The 25,252-nt window shown below is 38.2% G+C and overlaps 2 protein-coding genes across 2 annotated transcripts; both read left to right on the top strand.

The window, feature by feature from the left end:
- Window positions 1-5,749: 5,749 nt before the first annotated feature.
- On the top strand, window positions 5,750-6,622 carry LOC101671047 (olfactory receptor 4C6-like). The gene has a single exon (XM_013050576.1). The coding sequence runs from the start codon at window positions 5,750-5,752 to the stop codon at window positions 6,620-6,622; it is 873 nt and encodes a 290-aa protein (XP_012906030.1).
- A 17,384-nt stretch (window positions 6,623-24,006) lies between these two features.
- LOC101691515 (olfactory receptor 4C11-like) lies at window positions 24,007-24,921 on the top strand. The gene has a single exon (XM_004781644.1). The coding sequence runs from the start codon at window positions 24,007-24,009 to the stop codon at window positions 24,919-24,921; it is 915 nt and encodes a 304-aa protein (XP_004781701.1).
- Window positions 24,922-25,252: the final 331 nt, after the last annotated feature.

A 25,252-nucleotide genomic window follows, 5' to 3' on the forward strand; every position in this document is an offset into this window, starting at 1 on the left:
CTTAGATGATTTGTTTTCAGAACAGGTCCTGATTTACTTGTATCTGCTAAGTTGAAACTCTAATAAGTAAAAACATATATCTCTTTTGTTGATGAAGGTTCATGTAAGCAGATCCTGGATGGGGCCAGAACTTTGGTTACCTTGACATTATCCTGGAATATTTATTGTATTCTGTCTGCCTTCTACTTCTTGAGACTGTCAGTTAACTGCCTTTTGGAGGTCGCAAGGATGACATCAGGTTGACTTCTGGAGGTAACCTGAACAAGTTACTTGAGTATTAAACCATCTTCTTATTAATTTGAATTACTATTTTTAAAATTATTGAAACAACCGAATCACTTTACATATATACACAATTACATATGTACATATATTAAGTATAATTATACTTAAAATGTATCAGTAGGTCATCTGTTTTGACTATACTCACAAACTGTGCCTTTGGATAGAAAGCCTTAAGCTATCAACACTTTTGGGCTGGATTTACTTTAATCACTCTTTGAAATTATCAAAATTTAAATGTCTGCCTAATGCAGGTCATGAGCTTAACAACTATAAGAGTGTGTTTGAAAGCAGTGATTCTATTGAACTAGGAGTCCAAGGTATGGCTCTGCCATATGGCTCTTGGGTTTGGTTAAAGCCTGTCTAGGAGTAGAAAAGAGAGAGCTGAAAGACAATAACTATGTGGATATGTGAGCCTGGATGTTGGAGGAATAGCAGTCAGGCTCTGGCAATGGCAATCTCTCATTTCTGGATGCAGGATTGGTACCACCATTGCCTGGGCCCAAGGATCAATACTGCTTTCTTTGTATGAATTCAATTTCATGGTTTAATTAAATTTAATTAAATGACCTGTGTGTGCACAGTGCAGCATTAGAAATTTGTGAAAATAGATAAATTAGCTATCTTTAAGCATCCACATAAGGAGATAGAACCAACCTGAAATTTTAAAAATGGCTAGGAAGCCAATTGAATTTTGCTGATATGCACTCTATGTTTATTGTTACAAATATCTAGGATAGTGATGGTGAAAGGGACACTGGAAAGGAAGTAAGGCTGGAGGAAGTAGAATGGATTTCTTGACAACAGATGGCATACACAGAGGCAGGAGGAAGTCAGGTGTTTAGAAGAATAGAAAATAATCATGAAAATGTTGTTAGTCTTCCCAAATATTCTCATGCTGGTACTCCTTTTGATGCTCATGAAAGTATTGTGAGGGAGGGTATATAACTCTTAGAGAGGCTGTAGAAGATGATGGTTAGTAGCTTGTGCTATGGATTTGCTCAAAGACTCACCCAAAGTCCCAAGCTCTCAAGCATTATCCACTGCATCAGATAATCAAGATAATACCATTCCACTTCTCATAGTTTTTTGTGGGACATAAAAGAGGAAATCATGAAGCTCTTAGCACAGTACCCTGAAAATAACTCCACAACACATACTAACTTTAACCATTATAACACTGTTTAATTTTTGCAGGATTAAAGATTATATTAAGTCCGTAAGTATCATAAGTGGGACAGAGAGTGAAGTCTATTTGCTCTGAACCCATGGCTTATCACTGTACTAGAGAGAACAAGCTGTGTGTTCTGGTAGTAAAAAAAGGACTTGATTTCTGTGAAGGAGACATACAAAAAAAAGTGAGGTGATTTCTTTTTTTTTTTTTAATTTTTAATATTTCTTTTTAGAGTAACAGTATTCATTGTTTTTGCACCACACCCAGTGCTCCATGCAAACCGTGCCCTCTCTAATACCCTCCACATGCTTCCTCCAACATCCCACCCCCCCCTCCTTCAAAACTCTCAGATTGTTCTCTAGAGTCCATAGTCTCTCATGGTTCACCTCCTCTTCCAATTTCCCTCAACTCCCTTATCCTATCCATCTCCCCCTGTCCTCCATGCTATTTGTTATGCTTCACAAATAAGTGAAACCATATGATAATTGACTCTCTCTGCTTGACTTATTTCACTCAACATAATCTCTCCCAGTTCCGTCCATGTTGCCACAAAGTTGGGTATTCATCCTTTCTGATGGAGGCATAATACTCCATTGTGTATATGGACCACATCTTCCTTATCCATTTGTCTGTTGAGGGGCATCTTGGTCCCTTCCATAGTTTGGAGACCGTGGCCATTATTGCTAAAAACATTGGGGTACAGATGGTCCTTCTTTTCACTACATCTGTATATTTGGGGTAAATAACCAGTAGTGCAATGGCAGGGTCATAGGGAAGCTCTATTTGTAATTTCTTTATTTTTAAATTTTTTTTTATTTTCTGCATAACAGTATTCATTATTTTTCACCAAACCCAGTGCTCAATGCAATCCGTGCCATCTATAATACCAACCACCTGGTACCCCAACCTCCCAACCCCCCACCACATCAAACCCCTCAGATTGCTTTTAGGAGTCCATAGTCTCTCATGGTTCACCTCCCCTTCCAATTTCCCACAACTCCCTTCTCTTCTCCAACTCCCCATTTACTCCATGCTATTTGTTATGCTCCACAAATAAGTGAAACCAGATGATAATTGACTCTCTCTGCTTGACTGATTTCACTCAGCATAATCTCTTCCAGTCCCGTCCATGTTGCTACAAAAGTTGGGTATTCATCCTTTCTGATGGAGGCATAGTACTCCATAGTGTATATGGACCACATCTTCCTTATCCATTCATCCCTTGAAGGGCATCTTGGTTCTTTCCACAGTTTGGCGACCGTAGCCATTGGTGCTATAAACATTGTGGTACAGATTGCCCTTCTTTTCACTACATCTGTATCTTTGGGGTAAATACCCAGTAGTGCAATTGCAGGGTCATAGGGAAGCTCTATTTTTAGTTTCTTGAGGAATCTCCACACTGGTCTCCAAAGAGGCTGCACCAACTTGCATTCCCACCAACAGTGGAAGAAGGTTCCCCTTTCTCCACATCCCCTCCAACACATGTTGTTTCTTGTCTTGCTAATTTTGGCCATTCTAACTGGTGTAAGGTGATATCTCAATGTGGTTTTAATTTGAATTTCCCTGATGTCTAGTGATGATGAACATTTTTTCATGTGTCTGATAGCCATTTGTATGTCTTCATTGGAGAAGTGTCTGTTCATATCTTCTGCCCATTTTTTGATATGATTGTCTGTTTTGTGTGTGTTGAGTTTGAGGAGTTCATTATAGATCTTGGATATCAACCTTTTGTCTGTGCTGTCATTTGCAAATATCTTCTCCCATTCCATGGGTTGCCTCTTTGTTTTTTTGACTGTTTCTTTTGCTGTTCAGAAGCTTTTGATTTTGATGAAGTCTCAAAAGTTTATTTTCGTTTTTGTTTCCTTTGTCTTTGGAGACATATCTTGAAAGAAGTTGCTGTGTCTGATATCAAAGAGGTTACTGCCTATGTTCTCCTCTAGGATTTTGATTGATTCCTGTCTCACATTCAGGTCTATTATCCATTTTGTTTATCTTTGTGTACGGTGTAAGAGAATGGTCAAGTTTCGTTCTTCTACATATAACTGTCTAGTTTTCCCAGCACCACTTATTGAAGAGACTGTCTTTTTTCCACTGTATATTTTGTCCTGCTTTGTCGAAGATTATTTGCCCAGAGAGTTGAGGTCCATATCTGGGCTCTCTACTCTGTTCCACTGGTCTATGTGTCTGTTTTTATGCCAGTACCATGCTGTCTTGGTGATCACAGCTTTGTAATAAAGCTTGAAATCAGGGAACGTGATACCCCCAGTTGTATTTTTGTTTTTCAACATTTCCTTAGAGATTTGGGGTCTTTTCTGATTCCATACAAATTTTAGTATTATTTGCTCCAGCTCTTTGTAAAATACTGGTGGAATTTTGATCGAAATGGCAATAAAAGTATAAATTGCTCTAGGCAGTATAGACATTTTGACAATGTTTATTCCTGCAATCCTAGAGCATGGAATGGTCTTCCATCTTTTTGTGTCTTCTTCAATGTCTTTCATGAGTGTTCTGTAGTTCTTCGAGTACAGATCCTTTACCTCTTTGGTTAGGTTTATTCCCAGGTATCTTATGGTTCTTGGTCCTATGGTAAATGGAATTGATTCTCTAATTTCCCTTTTTGTATTTTCATTGGTAGTGTATAAGAAAGCCACTGATTTCTGTGTATTGACCTTGTATCCTGCCACGTTGCTGAATTGCTGTATGAGTTCTAGTAGTTTGGGGGTGGAGTCTTTTGGGTTTTCCATATAAAGAATCATGTCATCTGTGAAGAGAGAGAGTTTGACTTCTTCATTGCCAATTCGGATACCATTTATTTCTCTTTGTTGTATGATTGCTGTTGCTAGGACTTCTAATACTATGTTAAACAAGAGTGGTGAGAGTGGGCATCCTTGTCATGTTCCTGATCTCAACAGGAAGGCTGCAAGCTTTTTCCCATTGCAGATGATATTTGCTGTGGGTCTTTCATAGATAAATTTTATGAAGTTCTGGAATGTTCTCTCTATCCCTATACTTTGAAGTGTTTTAATCAGGAATGGATACTGGATTTTGATCTTTTTCTGTATCAATTGAGCTTTTTCTGCATCAATTGAGAGGACCATGTGGTTCTTCTCTCTTCTCTTATAGATTTGTTCTATTACATTGATTGCTTTGTGAATATTGAACCATCCTTGTAGCCCAGGGATGAAACCCACCTGGTCATGGTGGATATTCTTTTTAATGTGCTGTTGGATCCTGTTTGCTAGGATCTAGTTGAGAATCTTAGTATCCATATTCATCAGGGATATTGGTCTGAAATTCTCCTTTTTGGTAGGGTCTTTGCCTGGTTTGGGGCTCAGGGTAATCCTGGCTTCTTAGAAAGAGTCTGGAAGTTTTCATTCTGCCTCAATAAAAAGTGAGGTGATTTCTATGCGTAAAGTCTTGAATGTCTGATTGAGGTATGTATTAGTGGTCGATAAGAACTGTGATGAATTTATAGACTTTAGACAGAACAGGCATTATTATCTATAATAATGTATTATGCTTTTTAATACCTTAAGTCCTAAGATGGCTCACCAAACATCTGTTTGGAAGTGTGAAGATTTCATGCAGGTATTTCTGAACTGCTGTCTTTGAGAGGGACAGAGTCCCTTAGTTGGCTTCTTCGAACCCCCAACTTACCAGTCATCTACCATATATGCCTCTTCTCTAATAGAGGAAATGGAGCCCCAGAATGCTGAACAGTGTCACAACACACTCTAGGATTTAGAGGAATAATTTGAAATAAAAACCAGCTCTCCTGATTCTGAGACTATGCTCCTTCTACTTTATTAGAGATACTAAATTTGTATCAAAGTTCTTGGGCTATAGATTGGGGTTAGCCTATATTGTAGACTGCAAACAGTGTCCTGGAAGCTGTGTACCTAGTTTAGTAAAAGAGATAATATGAAGAACGTGTCTTTGGGTTTTAGAGGAGCCTAAGAGAGCCTTATTTTATATGCCTATTTAAAGTAGTGGTCTCTAATGTGTTCCCACCCAAGGGCAGACAGCCTCTGCTAAGGATCCAGAGCCAGGAGAACTTTACTACTGGAGCAGTAATTTCCCTGTATCATTTGGGATCAATTAAGATGGAGCTGTTATGAGATTATACTGTTAGCAGATGGTGGCCATATTAGTGGCTGGAGAAAAAAGCAGGTCAAGAGGGTCTGAGACACAGTGTAAAACTTGTCCAACACACTTAGTGATTACTAATTAAAAACAATATTCTTTTGTAGATTTTCTATCTCAGAGTGGTGTGCTTATATCAGCCCATAGTAAATGAAGAATCCAAACAATGTGACTGAATTCATTCTTTTGGGCATTACAGAGAACCCGGAGCTGCAGAAAATACTCTCTGCTGTGTTTCTAACCATGTATATGTCCACAGTGTTGGAAAACCTACTCATTGTGGTAACTGTGATCACAAGTCAGAGTCTGAGATCACCTATGTATTTCTTCCTTACTTGCTTGTCCCTCATGGATGCCACCTACTCTTCTGTCATTGCCCCGAAGATGATTGTGGACTCTCTCTCCAAGACCACTACCATCTCATTAGAAAGCTGCCTGACTCAGCTCTTTGCAGAGCATTTCTCTGGTGGTGTGGGGATCATCCTTCTCATCGTGATGGCCTATGACCGCTATGTGGCCATCTGTAAGCCCCTGCACTACATGACCATCATGAGCTCTCGAGTGTGCTGTCTGCTGCTGGGAGGGACCGGGCTGGGGGGAGTTTTCCACGCAGCAATACAGCTTCTCTTCATGTATCAGATACCCTTCTGTGGCCCCAATGTTATTGATCACTTTATGTGTGATTTGTTTCCCTTGTTGAAACTGGCCCTCATGGACACGTACACCATGGGTCTCTTAGTCATCCTCAATAGTGGGGTGATGTGTGTGACCATCTTCCTTATCCTCATCACTTCCTATGTGGTCATCCTCTGCTCCCTGAGGTCTTGCAGCTCTGAAGGGCGGCGCAAAGCCCTCTCCACCTGTGGCTCCCACCTCACTGTGGTCATCTTGTTCTTTGTGCCATGCATTTTCCTATATGTACAGCCTGTGGCCACTTACCCCATAGACAAGGCAATAGCTGTATCCTTTACCACTGTTGTGCCCATATTAAATCCATTGATCTACACCCTGAGGAATGCTTAGGTAAAAAATGCCATGAGGAAACTGGTGAAATGAGTGACCCTGGATGTCATTGGCTTACATGCTAAGGAAAGATTTTTCCTACAAGGACAATGAGTTCCTTCAAGTCTCATTCATTCCAAATCATTGGGTACCCTAGAGCCAATGGCATCTTTTATGTGTGCCATTCAGATTAAGATACTATAATCAAGTTATTTCTTAATTCTCTAGTACATTTACTCCAACCTTGTTTTTAGAAGACTCTGGGAACCCTTTTTCCTCTTCCTTTTTTTTTTTTTTTTTAATTAATTCAAGTCTGGTTTTCAATAATTCCAGTCCTGGTTCAGGGCTTTTGTTTGTTCTTGGTCTGCTTGCTGCTGAACTTCTCTCTCCCAGAGTTATTGCTTGGCTGGCTCCATCTCATTTTTTTTTTTTTTTTAACCTTCTTACGGTAAAGTTTCCACATCTCTTTAAACAAGTCTCTCCTGATGCTTTTCCCTGGGCATTCCCCTTTGTTATTCTCTGCCTCTTCATTCCTGGATTCATTTTACTTGTTTTCATTTTGCCTCATGTCAAAAGAGAAGAAAAAGCCCATGGCAGCATAAATAACTGGTTGTGAGTAAAAAATTTAGGAATATAATGTTTCTGTTTTAATTTTAGAATTACAGAACTGGAAGGATCTTAATGATATTCCTAGCCTCAAATGTTTGTACTCTGTTTGTGAATTTTTCTAGTGTCAAAAGTAGATCAAAAAGCTCCATCTTCTATTACATAGGTAAGAGCTGTTTTTAACATTTGTGTTGAAATTTTACCTGTCAGTTTGAATGCAAATTTCTTCTCTTAACTCTTACAAGTTCATTCACATTAAATAGCTTTCTTGTTAATCATATTACTTCAGAGTTCAGTGTCTGTATTCTTTTTTTTTTTATTTTTTAACAATTTTTTAAAGATTTTTAATTATTTATTTGACAGAGAGATAGATAGATAGATAGATAGATAGATATCACAATTAGACAGAGAGGCAGGCAGAGACAGAGAGAGAGAGAGAGGAGGAATCAGGTTCCCTGGGGAGCAGAGAGCCCAATGTGGGGCTCAATCTCTGGACCCTGGAGTCATGACCTGAGCCGAAGGCGGAGGCTTTAACCCACTGAGCCACCCAGGAACCCCCCAGTGCCTGACTTCTTCTTCATCTTCTTCTTCTTTTTTAAAAAAATTTATCTATTTATTTATTTATTTTCAGCATAACAGTATTCATTGTTTTTGCACCACACCCAGTGCTCCATGCAAACTGTGCCCTCTCTAATACTCACCACCTGGTTCCCCCAAACTCCCACCCCTCGCCTCTTCAAACCCCTCAGATTGACTTTTTAACAGTAACATCTGAAACAAGTTTTGATCTTACTCCCCTTTATAGGAACTTGCTGTTAATAATGTTAGCTTATAAATCATATGATTCTCTCTCTATTAGAACTGAACATTTCAGTACCATTCATGATAAAATTGCATAGCAAAATAGAGTAAAAGGGTGTCATAGTTTGGAGAAGATATCTTCTTAAAAAGATATTGCCAGCATGAAGTTAATGGAGAAACATTAAATGAACTTGCTTCCTATTTCACTGAGAAAAATTAAGTCATCAGAAGAACATTTCCACAGATCCATGACTATCAATCTATCAGCATCTGTTCAAATATATAACACCTTCTTACCATCTCCAGTAAACACATAACCTTGCTCCTATCCAAAGGCAACCAATCTCTTTACAATCTGTGTTCTGAGCCTCACCTCCATTTCACTTACATAAAGGCATCTCTTATTTCACCTATATTTCCCTTACTGATGGATCATTTGCTTCAGCAAAGAAGCAGTCTGTCATTTCTTTTATTTTTAAAATGAAATCTTCCCTTGGTCTTATTTCCTTTGTCACATACTACTCCATTTCATTTCCTCCTCTTTGTAGCAAAACCTAAGAGGTTCTTTGATGCCTGTTACCCAATTCTTTCTATTCTCTTTAAACATTTTCCAGGGATACTTCAGTACCTAACACTGAAAATGCTCATTTCAAGGTCACCAGTGACATCTGTGTCCCAAGTTTGAGTAGTCTTTCCTCATTTCTTATCTTATGGACTCCATCATTAATCCCAGTCGGAAGACTGAAGTATCTTTCTGTGTTCTAATCAGACAATAAGCAAATACAAAAGTACCTCCTCTTTCCCTGCAATTCTAGAACTCCAGCAGTAATTCACTCTATCTCACCCTGGATATTCACCGAGGCAGTGGTCCTTTGGGAAATTTGCTGGCTCTGCCCAGTAAGGCCCTGATTTTGAGACACCATTTTCTATAATGAATTAATAACACCCCTTCACCAGAATGACAAAGTATATTTTCATTATAATTGATAAACTTGGGGCGCGTGGGTGGCTCAGAAGGTTAAAGTCTCTGCCTTCGGCTCGGGTCATGATCCCAGAGTCCTGGGATCGAGCCCCGCGTCAGGCTCTCTCCTTGGTGGGGAGCCTGCCTCCTCCTCTCTCTCTCCCTTTCCCTTCCTCTCTGCCTACTTGTGATCTCTCTCTTTGTTGAATAAATAAATAAAATCTTAAAAAAATAAAATAAAATTGATAAACTTGATTCTTAAATTTGTATGTATGTGTAGCTATGTTTGAACATCCTTGGCAATAAAACCAGTGTGAGGGACGTAGAGATAGGGGACAGGATCTTCTATGAACCAGAACATACCATAAAGCTCTGCTTTGTAAACATTTTTCTGTAGGCCTGTTAATAAAGAACTTTAACGAATGGAAGAAATGGCCCAGAGATAAGCCATCTATCTTTGGAAACTTGGTATAGATTTTGTATATTAATAAATGATGAAGGCAAGATTTTAAATCTGAGGATAGAATGGTTTATTGGATCAATTCCCCTCATTTCATACATTTGGACCAATTGGACCAATTCCCCTCATTTCATACATTTCTTTGTGCGTGTATCTGTCTCTGTTCTCTCTCATTTTTGACTTGTAAAGCTGTTTTTTGAAACTTCACCTAATATTTGCACAAATAACATGTTTGTTATATTATCTGTCTCCCCCACCTTCACACTATTATTTCAGTGTTACAGCTCTCATTTCTGCTAACAGAATCAAGTAATTAGTGATGGAGAAAACAGGGCATGGAATAAAGTAGAAGATGTCAAGTGTGGTTTGAAGTAGGGTCCAGAGTTCCAGAAATAATTGCTGGAGTCCTGCTGTTGAGTCATGTGTTTAGAGGATCAGCTTCTCTAGGAATGTGGTCCTGGTCAGATGGTTCTTCTGCTCAGGGAATCTCTCTAAACTGTTAGTGAAAAGATAATAATACTTGTTCCTTAACACCACAGGGGAATAACACCTGTCCCTCAATACCACGGGTGAAAGTGCTTCTGCAAGTTCATTTTTCTGATGAATCAATTCAATATTGCTTCTTTATGTCAGATGTGAATAGATATAAAAATAGGTAGGATACAGGAGTGTGTAGGACAACAGACTCCTGGGTATGCACCCTCTCCCCAGGGACATTATGAACTAAGTCTAAGTTTCCCTCAAGCTTCAATCCCAGGGCTACCTAGATTCAGAGTATACAGACCTGCCATTCCTTCTCCTTTAACAAAAAAATGGAAAAGAGAAAAAGTCCTTTAATCTTTAAATATTGTGTCCTTTAGTTTTAAAATGATGACATATATAGCTTAAGTACTGAGGAATAAAAAGTAGATTTCAGATTAGACATACATCTTTTCACATTATTCATTATTCTTAACAAGCACCTGTTGCTACTCTACTTCCAACACATTACAGGTCTTTCTTTCTTTCCTTCCTTCCTTTCTTTCTTTCTTTCTTTCTTTCTTTCTTTCTTTCTTTCTTTCTTTCATTTTAAAGATTTTTATTTACTTATTTGACAGAGATCACAAGTAGGCAGAGAGGCAGGCAGAGAGAGAGAGGAGGAGGAAGCAGGCTCCCTGCAGAGCACAGAGCCAAATGTGGGGCTGGATCCCAGGACCCTTGGATCATGACCCAAGCAAAAGGCAGAGGCTTTAACCCATTGAGCTACCCAGGTGCCCCAAGAAGGAAACTTTTGCTTCTTTACTTTTTTCCTGGAGACCATGCTGAAGATTGATAAGTAGTGGGGAACATTCTCTACCTTGTCAGCCAGAGTTACTCTTCCTCTCCCTCTTACATGTACAAGTAAGACTTGGGACTCATTTCACATGTTGGGTAGCCATTGAAGGGGCTTTTCTCTGTGCAGTATAGGAGATTGCCATCACCAGAATTTTCAAGAGACTGACAAATGGTGAGATTTATAATGCACATTTTTGCATTTGCAGAGTATTTTAAAGTGTGAGATAGTAGTTAAAAGAATGGTGTTGTTGTCCAGCTACCAAGTTTAATGCAAGCATTAGTCTATCACTTAGCCGTGGACCACTGGGCCAGCTATATAACTTTTTTTCACCCTAAATCTTCATTTTTAATGTAAATCATATATAAAAAGTCTCAAAGGATTTAGAAACAAAATAATCCACGTGGTGTTCACAGGACAGCACTTGACACAATAATATGTTATCAATAAATAGTAGCTGTTAGAATGCAAACATTTTTTAGAGGGTTAGGAGTACCTAGTACATCAAGGCTAATGAAATTAGAACTTATTTAGTTTTTCATCTTCAGGTTAAATCCAAATGCTGATGTAATGCCACATATACCTATTTAGGTCCTAGTCATGTTATCCTATTTTTTATTTGTTTGGGCCTCCTGGGGGGCTCAGTGGGTTAGGCTTCTCCCTTCAGCTAGGTATCATGATCCCAGGTTCCTGGGATTGACCCCCACATTGGGCTCTCTGTTCTGCGGGGAGCCTGCTTCCTCCTCCTCTCTCTCTTTGCCTGCCTCTCTGCCTGCTTGTGATCTCTGTCTGTCAAATAAATAAATAATTTTTTAAAAGACATTCATATGTGGCTAATATGTACTAATAAGTGCATAAAATCTTAAATTCAGCCTGAAATAGGATTATAGAATATTACATACAATGGTGACTATACTATTAATTCCTCATATAATTTTGCTTGTTTCTTTTTTCTTTAATGTCCTCTACCACAGAACTATTAGATATGGGTATAAGCAAGATGTCAGAGAAATAATTCAGGAGAGCAATCAAAGTCAAGAGCTAGGCTTGAATAAAGTATTAGTCACAATAGAATCTCTAAGGGCAGAAATGAGATCCAATTAGGTCAGATTAAAAAATGCTATGAATGAGTTGCAGTCTAGGGGCACGGGGGTGGCTTAGTGGTTTAAGCCTCTGCCTTTGGCTCAGGTCATGATCTCAGGGTCCTGGGAGGAACTCTGCTCAGCAGGGTGCCTGCTTCCCCCTCTCTCTCTGCCTGCCTCTCCTTCTACTTGTGATCTCCCTCTGTGAAATAAATAAACAAAATCTTTTACAAAAAAAATGCGTTGCATTCTAAACTGGATACTCTAACAGTCTGGGTAAATGAAACAGAAAGGGAATCAGTGATCTAGAAGATAAGCTGAGGGAAAGAAGGAAGTTGAGTAAAACAAAGATAGGCATCTAGAAGCACACGAAGAAAGGGTTGGAGAGATTAATGAAGACATTAAACGTTCCAATGTCAGAATTCTTGGGATTCTCATATAGTTTTATAAATTTACTTCAGTGTTCAAATGGGAATTTCTATTATTTTCAGAATGATTGATGCTAGAATTAGTTTTGTGCCAAAATGAGTGGGAAGGAAATAGTGGGCAAAGGGGAGAGTAGGGAGGCAAAATTTCCCAGGTCACAGCCCTGGAGATGGTTCACAGTTCCATTTACAGCCACGAAGGTCCTTGAGCAATCTCTGGTGCACCTCCAGTGTATTGAAGAGTATGGCTATTGAGGAAGAATAGACCTTTGAATCTTCGGGAAAATTTGGGCCATGATACATCTATTTGTGAAAAGCTTATAACAGTTTAACACTTTTAGTTTAAGAAGCTATGTTATGTTATCATGAGAGTTCCACCTACACAAATTAATTATACTGGACACTTGATAAAATGATTTTCAAGCTCCCTCTCCTTTTTTTCTGAACTGCTAAGTTGATGGAAAATGATGGTGTTGTGGATTTGAAGATTTTTAGGGGTGTCTGGGTGATCCATTGGCTTACGCATCTGAATGTTGCTTTCAACTCAGGTGGTTGATCTAGTGTCTTGAGATAGTGCTCTGCCTCTGCATTCTGCAGAGTCTGCTTCCGACTGCTCTGCAAACCTGTTGCAGTTGCTCTGCAACTCTGCATTCAGCATGGAGTTTGCTTCAGATTCTCTCTCCCTCTCCTTCTGCCCCTCCTGCTCATAATCTCTCTCGAGAATAAATAAATCATCTTAAATAAAGTAAACTTGATTTTTAATTTTAAACTTCATACAGTTCTCTCTAGATACTTACTGAAAATAAAAGTCTATTATTTTTGTATGTTCACATCTTGATTTTGATTATATAACATGTCAGTATAAATGGGCAGAGTTATTATGCATTTGTTGTTTTTCTCTTTTCACATTATAAAAATGCTTCATCGTTCATGTCCTCACACTATTAATTAGTGTTTCACTGTCAGTATAAGGTGCTATCAATCTGTCATAGCCTGAATTGCAGAAGCATCCTCCTATTGTTGACCACGTTAGATATATCTAAATTTTCACTATCATAAATTACATGACATCATCCTCCATTATAAAAGTTATACCACCCTGGGGCACCTGGGTGGCTCAGTGGGTTAAGCCACTGCCTTCAACTCAGGTCATGATCTCAGGGTTCTGGGATCAAGTCCCACATCGGGCTCTCTGCTCAGCAGGGAGCCTGCTTCCCTCTCTCTCTCTCTCTCTGCTTGCCTCTCTGCCTACTTGTGATCTATCTCTGTCAAATAAATAAATAAAATCTTAAAAAAAATTTATACCACCCTATTTCACTTTAGAATAACCTTTAGTGCGGGAGTTACTACTATAAGGAACACAAACATGTTTGTCAGTCTGGAAATAATGCAAAGGAATTTTGCAAATGAGTGCATGAATAAAGCAGTTTTACTGCAACTTTAGAATTAGTATATTTTTAAAACCCGTGATTTAAAATAAAACCACGTATTTTACCTTATGATAATCTAAAATTTCAAGCTTACTGTGTGTGTAGACAGTGCTTAAAAATAATGCCATTGATAGATTGTATCTTTAAGTAATTGGGCATTATCTTCTGATTCTACATTCATTTATTCTGTGTTCTTCATCAAAAGGCCTCATCCAAACATGAACAAGGGAATCAGAAGGCTTAAACCTCTACAGCTGGGTGGAGAGTTGAAAGGCCAACCTGCTCTTCATTCTTGCAAGGAGAGGAAAAGGCTTGTTCCTTTCTGTTGACACAGTGGGAAAGACTTAGGTATTAGAACTAAATTTTCTCTATTAATATCCCAGATCTAACTTCTATTCTTAAATTTATCTTTGTATGCATGAGTTTCATATCAGTACAATAAGGATAAGACCTAACATGGACTGTATCCTAGGCACTAGGCCTACAACTATTTTTCGTTTGTTTGTTTTGTTTTGGTATTATTTAATTTAGTAAACATGCCAACACTCTGGTATAGGTTTTTTTTTTCCCCTTCTAAATTCCAGTTCTTATTTTAAAATGATGAAGAAAACAAAAACAAAAACAACAACCAAGCAACTCAACACATGGATACTTGCTCTGTGTTTGTATGGAGCTTTCCCATGTATCTTCTCTTTTATAAGGAATGAATGAACTCACCTTAAAGGCCATGTTCATTTCAGATGTTTAAAGAAATATTTGAGAGTAACCATGATTTGCAAGTGCTTCTTAACCTGAACGTTATTCTTCTGTTTGCAGATCAGGCAAACTTCTGGCAGGGATAGCATGTAAATGTACTCTGCTCCTATTCTGTGCTCAGGGGTGGACATGATAACTCCAGTGTCATGCTCCTTTCCTTAGAATCCTCCTCCTCCTCCTCAGTACTTCCTGAGCTTCCACTACCACCTTCAACAAATTTGAATTTTGTGTTCACAGTGATGCTAGAAACACAGAAGATAATTTTTTATGTAGATGCACCAACTTCTTAATGACGACCGTATCACTTTACACTGGTCTGAAACACATTTTTCTTTCTCATAATTGTAGCCTCTACATGGTCCTTCTGGCAGCTTTGAGCTTTCCCTTGGAAATCATGCAAAACCAAAATTTTGTAACTTGAGTTTGTTCTCCTGGGGCTTTCACAAAATCCTAAGTTCAGAAAACAGTACTTGTATTTTTGTTTGGATACATTGCAACTGTCAGGGGCAACTGGCTAATTGTCGTAACCATCAGCAACAGCCCAGTACTCCTCAGCTCCCCCACGTACTTCTTGGCTTTCCTGTCCTTCCTGGATGCCTGCTTCTCCACTGTCATTGCCCCGCAAGATGATTGTGGACTCTCTCTATGAGACGAAAGCCATCTCCATTGAGATTGCTTGACCCAGCTCTTTGCTGAACACTTCTTTGCTGGGCTGGAGGTGATTGTCCTCAGAGCCATTGCTTATGATCACTATGTGGCCATCTGTAAGCCCCTACACTACACAACCATCATGAGCTATAGGCTCTGTGGCATTCTGATGGTATAGACTGGATGGCGAGTTTTCTGCATTCCCTGACAAAATTTTTCTTTACTCTCCACCGGCCCTTCTATGGCCCCAATACCATTGATCACTTCATGTGTGATTTGTACCCATTACTGGAGCTTGCCTGCACTGACACATCTTTGGCCTTTTGGTGGTTGCTAACAGTGGGTCTATCTGCATCATAATACTCTCTTTGTTGCTTGTCTCCTATGTTGTCATCTTGCTCTCTCTGAGCACCCATGAAGGGTAGTGGAAAGCTCTCTCCCCCTGTGGATCTCATGTCGCTATTGTGGTTTTCTTCTTTGTCCTCTGCATATTTGTGTATGCACGGTCTGCACCTGTTTTCTCCTTTGACCAAATGGTGACTGTCTTTTACACCATCCTAACTTCTTTGCTCAATCCTTTTATTTACACTTTCAGGAATAGGGAAATGAAAAATGCCATAAAGAAAATATGAAACAGACTAATGGTGGTTTGTAGAGACAAATGAAACATTGAAGTTCAAAAAAATTGTGAAGAATAAAAGTCAGATATTCGAGACAAAATCTTTGTGTGTTTTTTTCCTCTTTAATAGGAGCTTATATATTGGAAAAAAAAAGAAAAGAAAAGAAAGAGAAAAAGAAAAATGAAAAGACAAAAAGCCAGTAATATGGTGCCAGGAAAAATATTTTCACAGTTAGTTCACTTACCAATTCGGATTTGGTAATTCAGTATTCATAGTAAATTAAAAAGTGTTGGAGATTATGTTTACTTAATATGTAAGATCCAGTGAAAAGATTAGGAAGAGAAATTACCCATCAAAACTCTTGCCACTCATCCCATGTTTTGATAAATCTTTGTGGAGGAATGACAAAAAAAATCTGAGAGATTAGAAACAGAAACTTAAACTATTTCAAGTTAAAAGAAACTTATGTGTAGGATATTGATCTCTCTGATCAATGAAGACAGCAGTCAGGACTCAAGGGTGGAAAAGATCAAGAATTCTCATAAACTGAGCAGTATAGGAGATCGTACATCATATGACTATGTTCTGAAAGAGGAACTCATACCTTGGATTTCATGACCTCACTTCCCCATCTACTCTTATTTATTTTATTTTATTTTTTTTATGTTTCAAGAAAAGTTATTGCTTTCTGATATGCTGATATAATTTAATTTTCTTATTTTTTGTTTTGTCAGTTTCCTCTCATGGACTGTATGCTCTAGTTGAGGCAGGGAATTTTTTTTTCATTATGTATCATAATAGTCTAGAACATCCTTATGTAGGAGTTCAGTGAATAACTATTGAATAAGTGCATAAATGAGGTATCTTCCCATATGCCCCTTTAAGTATATCTGTAACATTAACACACCAAAGTAAAGTTTGGCAAAGGAATGTAGTTATTGCTGATATTAGATTTTGGTAATGGTATCTCTATCTCTCTATATAAAATTTTATATAATATGTATAAAATTATATTTTATATACTTTTATATAAAATACAATTATATGTATATATGTACATACATGTATATATTTTTATATATATTTATATAGATAAAATTTCATATATTATATATAAAATTATATTTTATAATCTTTTATATAAAATATATTATATTTATAATTATATGTATATACAAAATTCGAGTAGAAAATAAAGCCACTGCTGTCTATGCATTTTCTCATTCTTCACACTCTGTTCCCTCTTCCACTCTCTGAAAATAATAAGTCTTGCTCCCAGTGATCTGAATTTTAATTGTGACTGTTTCTTTATTAAAAAAAAAGATTTTATTTATTTGACAGAGGTCACAAGTAGGTAGAGAAGCAGGCAGAAAGACAGGAGGAAGAAGGCTTCCTGCTGAGTAGAGAGCCTGATGTGGGGCTCGATCCAAGGACCCTGGGATCATGACCTGAGCCAAAGGCAGAGGCTTTAACCCACTGAGCCAACCAGGCACCCCTGAACTATTACTGATCCAATTAAAATCATTTCTCTCCTCAAGTTTTCATTGTATTAGTTGGGTTTATCTAGCCAGAATTTCTAAATTATTCATTTGAAACCTTCCTTTGTAAGATACAACTTTAAATAAGCAGAGTTTAAATCAGTGCCCTGGTTGATGTTAAGTTGAGGACAGAGGGGGCTTAAACTAAGACAAACCTCAGTTGGGAACCCTGCAACTGCACTACTGGGTATTTACCTCAAAGATACAGATGTATCTTTGTACAGAAGGGACATCTGTACCCCAATGTTTATAGCAACAATGGCCACTGTCGCCAAACTGTGGAAGGAACCAAGATGCCCTTCAATGGACGAATGGATAAGGAAGATGTGGTCCATATACACTATGGAGTATTATGCCTCCATCAGAAAGGATGAATACCCAACTTTTGTAGCAACATGGACAGGACTGGAAGAGATTATGCTGGGTGAAATAAGTCAAGCAGAGAGAGTCCATTATCATCTGGTTCCACTTATTTGTGGAGCATAACAAATAGCATGGAGGACAAGGGGAGTTAGAGAGGAGAAGGGAGTTGAGGGAAATTGGAAGGGGAGGTGAACCATGAGAGACTATGGACTCTGAAAACAATCATAGGGTTTTGAAGGGGTGGGGGGTGGGAGGTTTGGGGAACCAGGTGGTGGGTATTCGAGAGGGCAGGGATTGCATGGAGCACTGGGAGTGGTGCAAAAATAATGAATACTGTTATGCTGAAAAAAAAAAAAGACAAACCTCAGTTGGTATTTGTTCTATTTCCACAGGTTTCATGATGGGATGAGTATAGTCAAGTGATTTCAGGAAATCCTGGCATTGTTTTGACAGAATTTGGAACCTCAATGTCATCTGGTCTTATGGTGTACAAGAAATTTAATGAGCACTAAAGGTCTTTTGACTCAGAGATTGAAGAATCTTCATGAGATTGTTGACTCAGCTTCTTGCCTTTGGCCACTTCAGGATCTCCTTGCAAACAACCCTCCAAAATTTTCCCACCAGAACTGGAGACCTTAATAATTCTTTAAAATGTAAGGAGTTTGTTTAGGACTTTTGAACAGGGAGGTTTAATGCAGGAGCTCGTTCATTGGCTGTTCTTGTTCTCCAGGCAAAGAAATCTTATGACCTTACTGTGCACATAATATGAACATAAAAGAGATTTGGACTTATACTTAAGAGATATGGATTCTAGGCTCAGTTCTGTTACCAATTAGCTGTGGGAACTTTGTGTGGTATTTCACTTCACTGGTTCTCAGTTCCTCATGTTTAAGTAAGATTAATAATAACACATGACTATTTCTTCTGTGCTTTCTCTGAGCCAGAGATTCATTCTTTCCCTATGTTAGATATTTTAAGATTTACAGAAGCCTTTTAAAGGTAGGTATTCATATTCCCATTTAATTAATGGGGAAGCTGAGGTTCTAAGATCTTTTTTTTTTTTTAATTTTTTATTTTTGATAAACATATATTTTTATCCCCAGGGGTACAGGTCTGTGAATCACCAGGTTTACACATTTCACAGCACTCACCAAATCACATACCCTCCCCAATGTCCATAATCCCACCCTCTTCTCCCAAACCCCCTGCCCCCGGCAACCCTCAGTTTGTTTTGTGAGATTAAGAGTCACTTATGGTTTGTCTCCCTCCCAATCCCATCTTGTTTCATTTATTCTTCTTCTACCCACTTAAGCCTCCATGTTGTATCACCACTTCCTCATATCAGGGAGATCATATGATAGTTGTCTTTCTCTGCTTGACTTATTTCGCTAAGCATGATACGCTCTAGTTCCATCCACGTTGTTGCAAATGAGATCTTAAGTGACACACCAAACACCATTCTTAGGATTCTTCCAGTCCATTTGTAATAAAAGAGGCCAAGTGTTGGGGTATGATTTCCTCTCAGACATTTATGTGAGATACCAGGGCTTGCGGCTTGCTGGTTACCACTAGACCCTTCAGCAAGAGTGCAAAGCATTGTGCAATCTTTTGTGAAGACCTCTCACCTCCATTCCTGCCTCCACCTTGTGTCCTTCCCCTGTACCCTGCATGGCTCACCTCATCCCCATTGAAGGTGCCTAGCAGACAGTGACACACCTGGCAGGTGATTCTTGAACCAGAGTGCTGGGTAGTAACATGATTTTCCATTGGAAAAGTAATTTATGATGCAATCTATATCATCTTTGATAGCTTATAACTATTCTCAGGCAACTTTCTGTGTGGATATGAAGAATGGCATATATCTTTCTGTGTGGCTATGTGGAATGGCACACATCTTTTTTTAAAGACTTATGTATACATTATGTATGGATGTATGTATATATGTACGAATGTATGTATGTATTTCAGAGGGAGAGAGAGAAAAAAGTAGGGGGAGGAGCAGAGTGAGGGGGACAGTAGGGGGACAAGCAGACTCTGTGCTGAATGCAGAGTCTGACACAGGGCTCGACCTCATGACTCCAAGACCATGACCTGAGCCCAAATTAAGAGTCAGAGACTTAACTGATTGAACCACCCAGTACCCCATGGATGGCACACACATTTAAAAAGAAAAAGAAAACACAGAAGACATGTATTCAAAAATTCCTTCCCTTTCCTTCTTTCCTTTCTTCCTCTCTACATTAACTTAGAAACGTAGTTAAGATTTGGAAAGGGAGTACTGAATATTAATGTTAAAAATTATATATATATATATGTATATATATGTAAAATTATATATGTGTGTATATATGTATATATGTGTTTATATATGTATATATATGTGAGTGTGTGTGTGTGTGTGTGTGTGTGTGTATTTGGGACACCTAGGTGGCTCAGTCAGTTGAAGGTCTGACTCTTGATTTCAGGGGTCAGGTCATGATCTCATAGTTAAGAGATTGAGCCCTGTGTGGGGTTCTTCACTGGGTGTAGAGCCTGCTTAAAATTCTTTCTTTCCCTTTGCCTTCCCCCCAACAACTCCTGTGCTCTCTCTCTCTCTAAAAAAAGTATTCAAAAGAAGAAAGAAAGTTGAAAGAAAGAAAAAAAGAAAGAGAAATTTTTATTACTGGTTGACTTTTCCTAAGAGAAAATGGAAATTAAAGAAGGTAAGAAACTTGCTTAACATCACATAGCAAATAATGGTGAGGCTAGGACTCATGTCTGTCTATCTGACATAGTTCATGTATCTAAACCTTTAGGTGGATTCAACAACTTTCACGCTTCTAGAAGAGATGGGCTGAAGCAAAGTTTACGGAGAAGTGAACAGATTTTCCTCTCCTGCAGTTCACAGTGAGTTGAAGCTAACTAATTGGCCCCAAAGCATGTGTTTGCCCATGGACCGTCTGAACAAGTTGACACATTGGACATCCTTTGGGACGGTTGGGAGTAATGGTTTTCCTGGGGTTCCTGAGGCTGGATGCCTGCCTTAGGCATTTGTTAACTTGTGTGAGAGTTGCCATAAATATGCAGTGCTGTGGAAGAAACCAGTTACTCATATGTTTTCCAAAGGAGCAACTCTGGGAAGAGAGGCAGCCTCAAAGGAATTTCTCTCTCAGAGTGCAGGGATAAGGTTCCTTCACAAAGTTTTGAGGAACTGAATTAAGAAATTTCTCTTTTTTATGAACATCTCCCCTACTCCAATCTAGAGCTTGTTGTTTTTGTCTAAATTCGTGTTTTGGGGGTGGAACTATGTGATGTAGGACCACATGCAGAGTCCCTTTTCTGCATAAACTCTCTACATCCCATCACCTCTTGTGATAAAAACATTGATAAATCTCAATGAAGTATAGTTTGCATGTTTTATTCAAGCTTCATATGATTCAGCCTCTAAGTAAATTGAAGTTGAAGATACGAAAAAATTTGCTCTATTGGAAGTCATCTATTTTTTCATAAGCAAAGAGGTAAGCTTTTTAGTTTGTCTGAGATCATTTCCTCACATTCCCTTGTCAAGCCTGATCTGATGGAATCTATATTCAGAGGGTCTTCTAACAAATGGTGAAGTTCCTGGACACTATTTCCACCCATGGGGTACTGAGGTAGTTAAGGCTTCCCAAACCTTTGCTGACCTCAGTGCAAGGATTTCCTACTTTTAGATCATCTCTGTTTAATATAGGGGTGGGGTAGAGCAAGAAACTTCAGCATGGCATTGCGGCCAACTTGGGAGAAATTTCTCTCTTGGGGAGGCCACTGATTTGCAAAGTTTTGGGTCAGTGGTGATGCTTCTGGGCTGGGTATAACTAAGAGTGAACTTTCTATACACTTGGGTTTTAAGACCTTGTTAATCCTCTGCTTATGATTCACCCCTGCAACTTCTGTCTGGTTTTGGGGTGAGGGATCATGTGGTGGGTCAGGAAGAAAGAAGCTGAACTCTCCAATAAAACCTCAGGTCAAACGACCCTCTCCAATATGGTTTGCTCACCTCCCCTCTTTTGTATGCCTTTTCTATCTTCTCCCCTAACCCTTCTCTTCATGGTGTCTCCTCACTCTCATTCTCCTCTCCCCTGCTCTGACTCTATGCTCTCCTTGCCCTATCTTCCTCTTCACCATTATTCATTTGGGTATCTAGTTTTCCCTATTCCTCACCATGCAGTTTATAGAACCCGATTTTTACAGAACTGGAAGTTAAGGTATCAGATGGCATCCTTCTCTGATCTTTCAGGATTTACCTTCTCTTGCATGCAATGATGATAGGGATTTGATGTTTTATATGCTGTGGAGGGTGAATACTAGGGACAGAAAATGCTATCTAGTAGCATCCCATTCCTGCTTTAGCTTGACTGTGCTGTACCACAGAAACTTTCTGGATCACAGGTGAAACTTTGTATACAGATTTTTCTGTACATAAAGCAAAGGGCCACACTGAACTTGCAAGAAAATGTGAATGTCAAAAAAACTAATAAAAGAGGAATATTGTTTCAGTGATGTTTGAAGATTACAGAACAAGAAACATATATAATCTGGGATTGCAAAATCAAATTGTGTGTATAATCTAAATAAGTATATATATTAAACATATGTATGTATTTAATAAAGCACATATTAATAGAAGAGATAGAGGTAGAAGTCTATTGACCTGAAAAAACCAAGGGATATCTTTTGGTAGCAATATAATTTGAAATGTAAAATTTAAACAGGCAAAAATTTAAAATTAGGATTAAGGAGAAGAAGAAGCATGCTCTATTACTGTGAAGTCACCCAAAATCTGAAAGATAAGACAGTCTGGGAGTGTGAAGGGATAGTAGTGATTGAATTCAGTGATAGAACTATGAGTGGTGGTGTTGATCTCATATTATGTGCATATCTTATAAATGGTATTTTCTTGTCTTAATGCCCCAAATCTTCTTTTTGCTTATTTAAAATAGAACAAGATAGAGCTACATCACTTGGATTTACTGATTGTCCATTATTTGCCCCTAATCATCTCTATTACAACCTCTTAAAGTCACCCAGATGCCCCAGGAATCTAATGTTTTAAAACAAAACAATCATTATTTTTATTCTTTTCTAATGCTGTCAGGATCGTTGGAACTATTGATCACAGTGTATAGTTATAGCATCTCTAGTTTATCATACAACACTAGTATTATTTTAGCTAGATGGCAAATTAATTTTAAGTTTTATTTAGATAAGGAATTTTATTAGGGTGAATGGGAAGTTTATATTCTATTTAGAGAAATTGAGAGTAAATTATGGCATAATTGAATTTCAGAGAACTGTGCTGGAAAATCCAGTTTACATATTTAAGGCCAATACTTCACTTCTTTATTATTTTTGAAACTTCACTGACCAGCCAATTGATAATTAAGTGACCGTTGTTCTTTTGAAATCAAAATTCACTTGGTATTATCACATATGGTTTTATGTAATTCTTATATCAGTAATGATCTTATCTAAAGGTGTGTTATCCTTCTGACTTGAATGAAAAGAGGCTGAGGAAATATTTATATGCCCCCTTACATAGATTGAAGATATTAGTATGTACTTAGTATATATTGGTAACTACTTTGTTTTGTTATTGAAGAATTTTGATTTATCAGAAAGAGCTTCTCAAAACTCATATTAAAATAAATTCTACATTATTTGAAATCAATATTAAAATGTACAGAAATATTGTAGACAGAATAAAAATAAATTGTGCTAATTTCCTAAATGGAAGCATTAGAAGAAAGTATAACTATGGCTGCCATGAAGCTGAATTAGGAAGTAATTTCTTCTTAAAGCATAATCCAAGCAAGGTACTCAAGAGGTCAGGAATAATAAAGGCAAACTGGTGACCAAATCAAGAAATGTTTATTTTGAGAGAGAGTCTCCAAGTGAATACATTTTAAAATAATAAGGGATAATCTTTTTCAGTAATTCAGCTGCATTTACATTGTAAGTACATCATACACATAGGTATATCCTTAATAAAGTATCTATTAGGGTGTCTAATTGTCAAATGAAGATAAAGCTTCAAGACCTTGAAGTGACCTGATCAAAATCATACAGCAAAGTCATTAGTTCTCAGAACTTGGCAGAACTAACCATTACGTGAGAGCTTTGTTACCCCTGAAAATCTTGGTCCACATAAGAAGACCTTCAATTAATGCTCATTGTTAAAGCATGGGCATAACATTAAAAAACAAAAAACAAGTTTCCCAAGGGATTTCGATATATGAATATATGAAAAACTGAGAGCCATTGGTTTATGTGTTGATGGAATTAGAAATATATAAGTGCAATTTTGAGTCCAATTTCATCACCATAGCCAGGTCACTATTTCCCCAATTTTCTCTGCAGATGATTAGCTTCTACATTCCCTGTAACCATGGAATTGAATAGCAGTGTGAGTGAATTCATTCTGCTTGGGCTAACCCAGAATGTTCTGAAAGAGAAAGTCGTGTTTGTGGTCTTCTTCTTTCTATACCTTGCAACTCTGATGGCAAATTTACTGATTATGATGACCATAAGATTCAGCCGGACACTTGGGAGCCCCATGTACTTCTTCCTTTTCTACTTATCCTTTGCTGATACCTGCTTCTCAACAACCACTGCTCCGAGGTTGATAGTAGACTCTGTATCTGAGAAGAAAGTCATCTCCTACAATGAGTGCATGACCCAGATTTTTGCATTTCACTTCTTTGGGTGCATGGAGATCTTGGTGCTTGTCCTCATGTCCTTAGATCGCTATGTGGCTATTTGTAAGCCCCTGCGGTACACAACTATCATGAGCCACCGTGTCTGTGGTACAATGGTGAATCTGGCCTGGGTGGTATCTTTTATCCATTCTTATTCACAGATTTTCTTGGCTTTGAAACTACCATTCTGTGGACCCAATGTTATCGATAATTATTTCTGTGATATGCCAACTTTGTTGAAACTTGCTTGCATGGACACTCATTTAATTAATTTACTCATAGTTTTTAATAGTGGGGCTATCTGCATGGTAAGTTTCATTGTCCTGCTTACCTCTTACATTTTTATCTTACATTCTCTGAATAACCAGAGTGCAGAAGGAAGAAAGAAAGCCCTCTCTACCTGCACCTCCCACATTATCGTTGTCATCTTATTCTTTGTCCCATGTATATTCACATATGATCGTCCTGTAACTACATTTCCAATGGACAAGATGGTGGCTGTGTTCTACACTATTGGGACACCCTTGCTCAACCCTCTGATTTACACTCTGAGAAATGCAGAAGTGAAAAATGCAATGAGGAAGTTATGGTGCAACAAACTCTGACTTGAAATGGAAAAACAAACAAACAAAACAAAGCAAAACAGAAGACTCAAATTTCTAATCCTGTAACAGCTTAAATAAGATTGGGTTGATAGAAATCATTTCTATGTTTTCATCCCAGTGTGGACAATTGAATCTTCTCCCAGTAGGTTGTTTGTAGATATAGTAGAATGACCACGGAGCACAGACCCATTTCATTTTGAGTCAGCATCATACACTGCCACACTATCAAATACAGTAGTATTTGTGGGAGATAAGCCCAATTCACTTTTTTGCTGTCTGCACAGCAGATTGTGAGGTAGCCCTTGTTTCATCTATCACCTTAGCTCCCTCC

This window comes from Mustela putorius, unplaced genomic scaffold (assembly GCF_011764305.1).
Source record: "Mustela putorius furo isolate JIRA1106 unplaced genomic scaffold, ASM1176430v1.1 tig00000127_pilon_pilon_pilon, whole genome shotgun sequence".
Lineage (NCBI taxonomy): Eukaryota > Metazoa > Chordata > Mammalia > Carnivora > Mustelidae > Mustela > Mustela putorius.

Bases quoted from the DNA above. Each gene is read 5' to 3' on its own strand.
- LOC101691515 (XM_004781644.1), top strand. From the start codon at position 24,007: ATGGAATTGAATAGCAGTGTGAGTGAATTCATTCTGCTTGGGCTAACC.
- LOC101671047 (XM_013050576.1), top strand. From the start codon at position 5,750: ATGAAGAATCCAAACAATGTGACTGAATTCATTCTTTTGGGCATTACA.